The sequence below is a fragment of the Trachymyrmex cornetzi genome, unplaced genomic scaffold (assembly GCF_001594075.2).
Source record: "Trachymyrmex cornetzi isolate Tcor2-1 unplaced genomic scaffold, Tcor1.1 scaffold397, whole genome shotgun sequence".
In the NCBI taxonomy this organism is placed as follows: Eukaryota; Metazoa; Arthropoda; class Insecta; order Hymenoptera; family Formicidae; genus Trachymyrmex; species Trachymyrmex cornetzi.
In genome coordinates this window covers 79,761-92,197 of record NW_017298713.1, presented here as the reverse complement: position 1 = coordinate 92,197, position 12,437 = coordinate 79,761, and the positions used below count along the sequence as shown (strand labels likewise).

The 12,437-nt window shown below is 36.6% G+C and overlaps 1 protein-coding gene across 2 annotated transcripts in view; it reads right to left on the bottom strand.

Moving 5' to 3' along the window:
* Positions 1-11,978, bottom strand: part of drosha (ribonuclease 3 drosha) — a 47,557-nt gene extending 35,579 nt beyond the window's left edge. Inside the window, exons 1-10 of one of the 2 annotated variants that reach the window (XM_018512246.1) lie at positions 11,730-11,977; positions 10,569-11,176; positions 8,750-8,993; positions 8,491-8,685; positions 8,040-8,397; positions 7,538-7,958; positions 6,173-7,124; positions 5,897-6,106; positions 5,506-5,828; positions 5,191-5,336 (exon numbers count right to left, since the gene is read on the bottom strand). In XM_018512246.1, coding sequence (XP_018367748.1) covers positions 5,191-5,336; positions 5,506-5,828; positions 5,897-6,106; positions 6,173-7,124; positions 7,538-7,958; positions 8,040-8,397; positions 8,491-8,685; positions 8,750-8,993; positions 10,569-11,176; positions 11,730-11,750 — 3,478 coding nt within the window. In that variant the 5' untranslated portion in view covers positions 11,751-11,977. Of the gene's footprint in view, positions 1-5,190; positions 5,337-5,505; positions 5,829-5,896; positions 6,107-6,172; positions 7,125-7,537; positions 7,959-8,039; positions 8,398-8,490; positions 8,686-8,749; positions 8,994-10,568 lie in introns of both variants that reach the window. The other variant, XM_018512245.1, reaches the window with a different exon arrangement.
* Positions 11,979-12,437: the final 459 nt, after the last annotated feature.

Sequence of the window (12,437 nt, the reverse complement as noted above, 5' to 3'; positions counted from 1 at the left end):
ATTATAAACCATATTTGTTTAATAGTGCAACAAAATCACAATAAAAATTACTATATAAAAACATACGACTTTTTAAGTTTTTAAATGCCTATACTTATAAGAATCAAATCTGATAACGATTGAACGATATAAGTACGATACAGAATCTACGATAGTTAAAGGTGAAAATAAGGAAATGAAAGAGACCAAAATGAAATGTTACAAATCAACTAACGGGTAGGGCTGCCAGCATTAAGAAACACCACCTGAGTGTATATAGATATCATTTTATCCTTGTTCAACATTCAGTGAACAACAGGAATGAAATGATATCAAAATATATCTTGAATTTCCGAATCCGCTCCTACGCTTCGAAGAACGATCGATCTCTTACTAAATGAATCGATCTACCTTAAAATCGGATACTGGCGAATCAATTAAAAGATCGGATCGAGATCGCACATCCCTACTCTACAGACATTCCAATGTACCTGTTTCTAACTTTGCTATCTCATCTCTTACTTCTTTTGTCGCTGATCATCAGTTTTCTATTCTTTTTGGGGATCTTAATGCACATCACCCGATGTGGGGTGACATTCGTCCGAATCGCGCAGGCCGTGCTCTTGTTGAATGTATTAACGAACAACATCTCGTTTTCTTGCACTCATCGCTGTCAGCTACGAGAGGTTTTCTCCCCCGAAACCTCCTCCCCATACTCGATCCTCTCGCTCGGCTCCCTCCTTCAGGGGATCCCCTTCGGCCCCCTGGTGGACACCTGACTGTACTGAGGCGATTAGGAACCGCGGTTCTGCGCTCAGGGACTTTAAGCATAATCCCTTTCTAGATAATTATATATATTATCGCTCAGTGGTGTCGCAAAGTCGCAAGATTCTTCGCAGAGCTAAGCGCGGAGGCTGGAAAGCCTTTTGCGCGTCCCTCGACAACAAAACTCCCACTACGGATATTTGGCGCATGCTCAAGCGATTTCGAAATCGCCGTCTCATCCCGGCCAACTCCAACGCTCTCAACAGTAACGCAGAGAACTCCGAAGCGATTCAGGACGCTATCAACAAGCTTTGCCCCCCCTTCTGCACTCCTCCTTTACCAATGATTCCTTTGCCTTATCAAGGTAACTTCTTGTGGCTTGATTTTTCTTTCTCCTTTAACGAGCTCTATTCGGCACTTCAGTCTGTCAAACCCTCCTCTAGTCCGGGCCTCGACAGAATAGACTACCGTCTTATCAAGGTCCTACCCGCTGAACTCTTACATTGTCTCCTCAATATCTTCAATAACCTCTTTCGTTACTCTGTCTTTCCGAGCCAATGGTCCCATTCTCTCGTCCACTTAATTCCAAAACCGAACTCCAGCGGGGTTCGTCCTATCTCTCTCACATCTTGCTTACTAAAAATCATGAAGAAAATAATTCTTAATCGCCTCTACTGGCTTACTGAATCTCCCTTTTCCGATTTTCTTCCCAATAATCAATTCGGATTCCGCAAATTCAGCTCCTGTCAGGACAACCTTACAGCTCTGGTCGCTAGTATACACTCTGGTTTCCTCGTGAAACAGGATACAGTGGCCCTATTTATCGATATCAGATCAGCTTTTGATAACGTACTGCCTCATATCCTTCTACAAGATCTTATGTTGCTGGATTTCCCTCCTCTTATTCTAGCTTTTATTTCTAACCTTATTTCTTCCCGCACTCTGCAATTCATCAACCAGGGTTCAATCTCGGATCCAAAAATTTCCCTCAAGGGAACCCCGCAGGGATCGGTCTTGAGCTCTACGCACTTCAACATCTACATGCGCAAGGTTAACGCGGTACTTCTCCCTTCGGTAGAATTACTGCAGTTTGCTGACGACATCGTTATCTTTTCTTCTGCAAGGGATACTATGTTGGCTTTACATTCCGTTGAACAATCTCTTCACAGCTTGGGAACATTCCTGGGGGATCGCGGACTGGAAATCTCCCCCCAAAAAACACATCTGATGATATTCTCTACTAAAAGACCTTCTATAAAGCCAAATTACTACATCACCTTTCACAACCATCCTATTCTTCCTGTCTCCTCCTTGCGCTTTCTTGGGGTACTTCTGGATCCGAAACTTACGGACAGAGCGCACATGTCATATATTACTCTCAAGGGTAAACGTATTCTTCAAATGAAACTCATATTTTTGGTACAATGACTAACGAACGTACGCGGGCACTACAGGTCATCCAAAACCACGCCCTTCGGCTCTACTTTGGGTATCGCGTTTCCACCCCTCTTAATGTGGTCCAAGCGGAGGCGGTGGAACTCTTCCTCCCACTTAGATTCCGCCTTCTAGCCTCTTGCTATTTTTTAAAAATCAGTTCGGTCACAGACCACTCTGTAGTTCTCAAACTCCACGAACTTTGTGATTTGGCCGCTGGTATGAACAAAATGAATTATCTGCGCACGCATTTTCCTGCGGCTCTTCTCTTTCAACAAATGCAAACCTTCCGCAACATCGTGGATCGCTCTTATACTCTTCCCAATTTTCGTCACTCTTTTTCTTCCTCCTTCATTTCCTGCTCGTACTCCTCTTTATCTACACCCTCCGGGCCGCGGTTTTCGTCCCGCAGTTGCAGGGGGAGCTTATGTACAAGCTCTCTTTTTACACCTCCATTTTCTCAGCGGAAGCCTTCGCGATATACAATGCTATAACTACAGCTATTGATCTACAATTAAGTAAAGCTACGATCGTTACCGATTCTCGTAGCGTACTCGAAGCCGTCAAAGGAACATGTACTCGCACCAACAATTACCTTATACCTCTTATCAAGGCGCGACTCGAAGAGGCTGAGAACGAGGGCACGCGTATTCAATTTATCTAGGTTCTTTCACATCGCGGCATCTCCGGAAATAATAAAGCCGATCAATTGGCTAAGCGAGCGATCCGTTATGACATTGAGCCTAACTTCAAAGTTCCCTATTCGGACCTATGTGCCGTCGTTAAACAACGAATCACCGACGATTTCTACCAACAACTAGAAGCCACCTCTGACATTAAGGGTACTTATTTCTTTAATTATGTCTTTCAAAATCTGCGAAACCCTGGTACTTCCGCAAGAAAATCTCTCGAGAGGCGATTGTTATGATTAAGTTTGCGCTCGAATCATTACAATCTCAACTTCAGCCTTTATCGCAAGAACCTTGTGGACGACCCCTGCTGTTCATGCGGCTCTCCGCAACAAGATATTATTCACTTGATTTATGAGTGTTCGGACACTCTCAACCATACACGATACTTGCGACGTATCATTGACTCGAATCAAGGTGATAAATTAACTAAGTGGTCGCATGCTATTGCTAATCCATCAGAAGTTCTATGTCGCCTTATATTCTCATTCAGTAAAACTTGCAACAGGCATTTCTGAATTCATATTCATATTCTCGCGCCGCCAGGTACCCAGCGCATGCGCGCCATCTCGTCTCTGCCCTTTCCTTCCCATCCTAGCGCAGCTCACAGCTCCGCTCGGCATTCGATGTACTGACGCGTGATTACCTGGGGAGTACTCCGTACTCCCAGCTGGGCGCTCCGACTTTCCATGGTTAATGCCAACACATCTATTTATCTCAATTTCCTATCAAGTTAACTTACTAAACGTGATTTGGCCGTATCGACCTCTTATTGATTGTTTGGAGGCGTGAGCCATAAAAGAAGAAGAAGTGGTGCTCCACGCGCGATCCGGGATCGCGCCTAAACATCCGGGCCCTAGTTATGATCTCAAGACGATCTTGATTAAATAAGGACAGTCTTGACCAAGACGATCTTAAGCGCTGCCTTAAGCTTTGACTATACAGGTCAAAAAGTATTTTCCCATATTTGGATAATTTATAATTTATAAGAATATCATGAGACCTTTTGATTTTGAAGCTTAAAAGAGACTTGAGAAGTATGATAGAAATACAAGGATATTATCATCCTGTGGACGAATTTAGAACTCTACTGCGCATCAGTTTGATGACATCACATTCGTGCAGACTCGGTACTTTTCGGAGCGCTTCGCTTCGATATAATAGCTGCACATATGATTCTCATCGAAATTGACGTTGATATATTGGCATGCATTTCCAAGATCACGTGATTTCACAACATCCTGCCGGGCTTTGACCGATCTCTACTTTTAGGATCTTTGGGTTAAGCTGCAATTCTCATTGGCTGGATATACTTGGGATGCGCAAGAAAATATGTTTGTATTTCTACCATGTTGAGAAGTACAATTTGAGTGTTTATAACCTCGCATTCATGTGATATATAGAATATAGCAAAGCAAGAAATGTACTTAACGTTTTACTTATTGATTTACTTAATGTACACTCACTGACTAAAAGCAACAATTTTTTTTAAATGGGTTTCGGAATGCAGTCTGTTCATTGAGCAATTGATTCTTATTTATGAATCCAATCGCTCGGTGAGTAGGCTGCATTCTGAAAACCATAGAAAAAAACTGTTACAACCTTTTAGTCGGTGAGTGTATGTAATGTTTTAATTAATGCATGTAACGTTTTCCTCAATGCACATAATATTTTATTTGGAATTAAAAATCTGTTTTATCGACACGATCAAGTTTGGCCGTCGCTCCAGCATCCTCTTAGACATTTCCACAATTCGTGGTTAACTCTTAACCGATGTTCAATTTATTCTTTATTTCTTTCCAATTCTAGAATCAAAAAGAGATGAGAAATAAGTTAAACCTTGGTTAAGAGTTAACAGTGAATTGTGAAACTGGACTAAAGACTCATATACTTTTGTGCCCTGTAGCCAATTCCTCTGAGCAGTGCAATAGTTAAAAGAAAAAAAATTTTTAACTATTTTTCGATGTCCGCTTTCAACGTGTCATTTAGTATTACATTTTGTGTAATTCACATTTGATCTCCATGGTCATCAAGAGGAACGAACGTTCAAGCTTTAATTTGAGCTGTGATTCATCTCGATACAATGATTTTTCATTGAGTTATCGTTATTTGAAAATATTAAAAATTTGTGCTAAAATTTAGTGGCCCATTTTTTTTGCCAGTGAGTGTATATATTTAAAATATTAAAAAGTTTCATGAAAAAGTACAATGATGAATTGAATTTTGCCTAATATTGATTCCATATTTGTGGGCGCGCGCGCGTGTGTGTAGATTATTTATTATTTTCAATTCTATAATAATTATTTTTATTTGTATGTAATACCTTGTGATTTTTCTAAAGCTTCTTTGGCAGAATTCATTTCCGCTTCTTGGATACTATGTCCTGAAGCCGTAGCTAAACGTTTTCCTTGGAAATATACAGCGACTGTATAAACCCTTGTATTAGTTGGTCCTTTACACTCGATGACTCTAAAGAAAAAGCAAGCCACATAAGAATGCCATATAAAAATAAATTTTTTGCATCATTTGTTCTTTATATCTCTAGGAAGAAAATTTAGACATTTGCAAAAATAAATACAATATACACATATGTAATTTTACAGAGGTTTTTTTCGTAGGCAAAAAAATAAAAACTTACTTGTACACAGGAATATCTGGTTCACCACCGTCCATAGTTCTTAAAGTTAAGCAACACTGTTGTAATTTGCTCTTTGGATCATTCCAGTCTTGATTCATAATAAAATCTTGTAAACGTGGGAAGAAGCATACATCACAAAATACATGACAATACTTTAAACCCTTATCGACATAAAGTGCGCCAAGAAAAGCTTCTAATAAATCTGCTCTGTCTTTTGTTTTCAATTCAGCTTTTGGATTCCCATAAAGCGCATATTGAGTCATACCGAGGTCGTCACAAACAACCGCTTGCGTTTTATTATTTACGAGAGAGCTTCGCAATAACTGCAACAAAATGATTATAAATTTAATGGAAAAAAAAATTATCAAAACAATTTACGAACTATGCTTACTGATAAATGTCCCTCATGATGTTCCGGAAAGTACTTATACAAGTATTCAGAAACGATAAGCTGCAACACAGTGTCTCCTAGGAACTCTAGTCGTTGATTAGATCCTAATGTTAAATTAGTATATCCTATACTACGATCTGTGAACGCTCTAGCAAGAAGACGAATATGAGTGAATTCTATTCCGATTGATTCCTCGAACTTGGTCAATTTCTGATAACATAAGATCAAAAAAAAGCGATTTCATAGTTGAAAGTTTGTTAAAATGCTGATTAATACCTGTAACAGTTCAAAGCTGGAAATCCATTGTCTATCTCCTGTCGGTTCCTGTTCTTGAAGAGGATGTCGTGGATAATTGACCCAAACTTTGGCAAGATCCTCTTCACCTTTAAAAAGCGTCTCCCCAAAAACCCGGTCAGCCACTTCTATTCCTCCGTCAAGAAATAGTGAACCCATCAACGCTTCGAAGCAATTCGCCATTGCATGTCTTAGCTCCAAGTCGTGACAGAGGTCGCTACCGTGAGCATAAAGCATATACTCTTCTAAATTCAGTTTCTTCGCCAATACGGCGAGATGCTGATTTTGCACAATTGCTGCTCTGTAAGTAGCCAAACCGCCCTCCTCCAAATCCGGAAACATGTGGAAGAGGTGAATGGAAGTAAGGAACTCGACAACCGCGTCACCAAGAAATTCTAGCCGTTCATTATGCGCTATCGATGATTCCGTTTCCGTTTTCGCGCCGAATCTGGACATTATGTTTATTAGAGTGTTGATACCGCGCTTACGCGTGTTCATATAATGGATCCTGCGGTCGCCGTACTCGGGCTGTCTTATGCCACAATTTGTCAAAGAATTCCGCGCGTGATCCGGATTTGTGCCAAAATTCTCGCGGTAGCTGGGATGCGTGAGAGCTAGCTGGAGTAGATACCTGTTCTTAAATTCGTATCCCAACGTGCGTTCTAGATTATCCAGAGATTTGTGGAATCTCAGATGGCAGACTAGTACTGGTATCAACATCGCGTGTTGTACAATGTCGCACATAATGCCAGTTCTGTAAAATCCTTCGGAGCTAACATCGACCGTGACATCGCGCTTCATTTTGCTCTGAGTACGTAACTCTTGCAACTTATTTTCCTTTGCCTCTAATTTTCTCTTATCTTCGAAGGATGGTTTCGACATGTTTGCGAGTAGATGTCGAAATTTCACGTAATCTCTCCAGGCTTTTTGGTAACTGGTAAAAAGCGTGTTCATAGATATAGAACTATATTTAAAGAATAAGCTTTGTGTATTAAGAAAAATGTAACTTGCAAAAAATTGAAAGAAAGGTTTCTTATGCATTCATTAAATTTGATCACTTCTAAGAAATTTAACGATTATTTTAAGTAAAAAATGTAATAATTACTCTATATTAGTACACATAATGGTGTTAAAATAAAGTTATGTATTGCATATAATCAGAAAAACATAATTTTGAATTAATCGAAAATCGAAATATATTGATGCAAAAATTTCATTGTGTAAAAGCTATTAAAAGAGGTACCAAACAAGAATAAACCAAATCTCGAAAATTGGATTCTAATCTTATTTCATTTAAAATTGTACACATTTTCAAAATTGTATCAGCTTATCCTATAAGATACTTACTCTGCATTTCCTGCGTAACTAAGTTGTGGTGGACGGATACCAAAATGAACTATCTCAGGATAAGCAAGCGGTGTCTTATTGCACAATTCTTCTTGATTTCTATCCAACTGATCAACACGAACGCTGCACGGTTTCTTCCCTGGATAAGTCACGACCATCCCCTTTACCTCGTCAGCAAAATCTTGCCATTTATATTGTGGCATCGCCACTAATCTTGATAGATTGTCTGGATCTATTAAGAGAGTACTACTCTTTATCAAATAATTCAGAACTTCGTTTATTGATAGAATCTCTTGACCATTGTCAGTTAAGTCACGTACAAATCTTGGCATAAAATGAAACTGCCCGCAGCCAGATTTGTCCTGAGCTGCGTGTAAATCAAAATCTACAAGTTCCAAAATCTCTTTAAATAAATATGTCTCTGTGAAAATTAAAAATATTTTGGTTAAGTTAGGTAACACAAGAGAAATATTTTTTATATATAATAGAACAAACTACGTACGAAAGAAGTCTAGTTCCTGTATTGTAAAATTTTCCGGCAATTTCTCTTCTATATATAGAATTGTATATTCAATATTAAATCTTATAACTTTGCATGTAGGTAACTTAACCAATGGGAAATGAGAAAGCATGGAGAAGCCTTCAAATATAAATTCATGTTCGTCATGTTTAATAATCGTCGGTGTCTTTGTAAGAAAATTTGTCGGTGGACTAATGGTTATTCTATAATGATATAATTTATCTGCATTGTTCGTATTTAGATCGCACTTGTTTATCGCACCTTCTCCAGCATAGATTCCATGTCTTATACCTGAACGTCTTGATTTTGCACTGCATCTACATAATGGACCATCATTCATCTATAATTAAAAAAATAACACTATATTTTGAAATGTTAAGGCCAATGTTAAGGCAAAAAAAAAATTGATTTATGAAACATTTCTCGATATTACTTCGCCAGGATCATTAAACCACATTTCAGGATGCAATCTTTGTGGATGCTGTTTCTTTGCCATTAATTCTTCCATTGTTCTGTCATCTTCATCCATAGAATTATCACTATCGGATGAAGAGCTGCTACTGCAAGCTTCAGATTTATGACGGCAAAGACGTGCTCTTGTTTTTCTTGGAGGTGGTTCATAAGGTGGCTAAGTGAGATAACATATTATAGTTTTACATAATTTCTTTATATAATTATGGAAATAAATATACCTGCAATTCTCTCGCTGCAGCTGCTCTGTCTATTAACACTTTCTTAAATGTTACACATAATTCTTGCAGCTTCAAAGTACTTTTCACTATTTTTGAATTATTTTCATCCCTGACATAATACAAATCCGCTGGTGATGTGCGTGTCCAAATCTTTTTTTCACTTTCAAGTAAACCCTTAGATCCCAATACTGATAATTCATTTAGTTTTCGCTTTATGTCCTTACTCGTTGCACAATAATTACGCCTAATGTAAAAAAAATAAAACAAATAAGGAGCATACAGCCACATATGCAAGATATTTTTCGCACAAGTCATATATTTAAAATTTTACATGTAAACATTTTGGTCAAGTCGTGTCCATCATCAGTATCATAAAGAAAATGTGAGATGTTAAATAATAAAATTGCGCATTAAGATGTCGAAATACAAAAATCTGAAAATTAATCCTGTTTTCTTGATCTTTTTGACAATGAGATTTATTTCTTGATAATTATATGTTGAACACGGGATTACCAGATTCTGTGTTTCCACAACTATCAAATATAACGTTATAATGCGATGTTACTTGGTATGAAGAAAATTAGCTTGGATGGAAAAATTTTCAATCTGATAGTAAGCTATGTACAAAAGTTCGTGTAATTACGTACGTAGCAGTCTTACTATCGGATTGAAAATTTTTCCATTCAAGTTAATTTTCTTTATACTAAATAACATTGCATTATAACGTTATATTTGATAGTTATGGAAATACGGAATGTGGTAATCCCGTGCTTAACATACAATTATCAAGAAATAAGTTTGAATCTTATTGTCAAAAAGATCAAGAAAACAGGATTAATTTTCGGATTTTTTATTTTGACAACTTAATGCGCAATTTTATCATTTAACATCTCACATTTTCTTTATTGTACTGATAATGGTCACGACTTGACGAAAATGTTTACATGTAAAATTTTAAATATATGACTTGTGCAAAAAACATCTTGCGTATGTGGCTGTATGCTTCTTTTTATTTATGTTTTATGATTTTATGTTATCGAGCCACCTCTAATAATTTTTGTTTAAATTTAAAAAAAGTTTATTTAAATTTTTTAGATACATTATGTATAGCTCTTACAAGGAATATGGAAGAAGCAAATAAATTTTGACTAAAGAAAAAGCATTGGAGATATATATTTTGCGGTATGGAAATAGATTATATGGACGAGTATCAGAAGACAAGCAGGTTCATAAAATTGGATAAGGTGATGTGAGGTAAGCTTTAGAATGAAGAATTGAATACAATTAAAAGAGAGGTTCTAAAGAAATAAAAAGAAAAGAAATAGATAAGGAAACAAAGAGAATGAAGGGGAAGAGGAAAGGCTTAGGTGTATAGATACAATACAACATAAGACAAGTATTATGAAGGAGAAAAAATGAGTAGTGACTAAATGTAACTAAATAATAAGCACTGAGAAAGTTTATAAAAAGCAAAACTGTGAAATGTAATATAAGTAAGTTAAAAGAGAATGTTTGCACAGATCTGGTTTTTTTGTGAGTGATAGACTTAGGGTACAGCAACAGCTAGGTTAACTAATTTAAGTAGATGTATAAAGGAAATAAGTTAAAGATATAGATAGATGAGTGGGTTAAGTTTTATTTATTTATAAATTATGTCTCTTCTTGTGATAATGTAAGTAAAACTAAAAAAATAAATCTATATAACTCTTGCATGTAGGAAGCATGTAGGATTGTATAGAATAAAAATCAACAGTGATCGATTTCTTTTTTCTAGAAAAACTAGTTTTATAATACACAAGAATATATACAAAAGTCTTACCTATACTTCTCTAACAATATCTCTCTTTCAGTAAGACCTTTTGTCCGTTTACCGTTATTAGTTGGTATAGTGTCCTTGGATAAATGAGACTCCCGTGATTTCGATCTTTTCCTACTTCTATTGCTTATGTATGATTCTTCTGAGCAAGATGTATGACTTCCATGTTGTTTAGATTTTTCAAAATGCTTGCTATCGTGTGAAGAGTCTCTCAAATTAGATATTTCCCTATTATGATGACGATATCTGTCTCTGTAATCTTCATATTGTGATTTATATACTTTCTCATGCGTACTATGTGGACTTTTAGATCTCTGTTTGCTAACTGCATGCTTGGACATTTTTTTGTTATTATGCCTCCATTTTTTCATTCTTTGCGATGCATCATATGTTTGCGTTAGATGTAATTTCTCTTTGTCATTATACTTCGTTGTAGTTGTATCATACCATGAAGTAGATGCATATGTTGTCCAACTCGTGGAAGAGTTAGAGTACCATTCATTACCAGTATTATTATTGTATACATTTTCAGATTTCGTATTCCAGTTGACATAATTTTCATTCATATATTCTTGTGCAGAATCCATTCTGCCATAATACTGATCGCCACACTGTGAATTCATTTGGTTCTGATAAGGGATATTATTGGAGAAATTGGTTTCATTTTGGTAGGTATTAGATGCATAGTACATTGAATTTGTCAAGTTAATATCAGGGGAAACATTTGATATAGTTGAAGAAGGAATATTTGATATATCAAGAGAAATATTTGGAGGAGGTACACTGTAGGAATATGACGAATTAAAATTGGGAGGTTGAGAATAGTCAGAAAAATTCGATATCTGAGGAGTTGGATAATATTGTGTGTTCTGTTGAAACACCTCGGTATTCCAACAGTATGGCTGATCCGTATTCATCATTGAGGGATCTGTCATTTTTATTTGCAAAATTATTTCCCTTGAAAGTAATTTTTAAGAAAAGATGCAAAGCTCAACATATATAGCATATTATTCTGATAATCAGAACAGCAAAAATTTACTAGTATGAACTTTTCCCATTTTTTATTTTATAATATACCTGTTGGGACAATCCTTTTTTTAAATTATAAATTAAGTGTATTCAATTAACCATTAAAACTTTGACACATTACATTTGCTTTTGCACCTTATTAATCATTTTCCTCATGCTCTTAATAACCTTTAACAACAGATTATTTTTTCAATTCTCTTTCACATATAAGATGTATTACTCTACTAATTCCTTTTGGTACAAAATAATGCATTATTTAACACACTTTCTAATTTTTCATTCATAACTACTTCACACTTGTTAATTATATCCATTATATCTATCACTAATTATATGATTTAACCACATTCGCAATAAATCATAATGGCTCCTACATACAGAACACGCCTGACGCCAACGCGGCAACGCAAGGATGCGTTCAGAAACCCAGATAACTCTAAGCTATAGATTACGTAACGTACATTATAGCAAAAATGCACTCTAGAGTTATGACATAATTCCTGAACGCAGCCCAAGGTACAATTTCATGCAGCGAAGCTTCGCTGGCGAAGACCCCCCACTCCGTCGATTCGTGCGAAAATCCGTAGCGAGCAAAGCTTCGCTCATAGTTCGACGTCGAACTATGAGCGAAGGAACGCTGCGAAACAGAAAATAACCTACAAATAAGATGACAGACAACAATTTAATGAACGTAGACGAAATATAATATAATATAATAATAATATTATAATAATAATATAATCCTCGCGAACCGAGATATTTAGCGTTAAAGTTGACGACTATAGAGGTTAGGAAATCTGTCATACTGACTATGTGTAATAAATTAAACGTATGTAGTAGTGC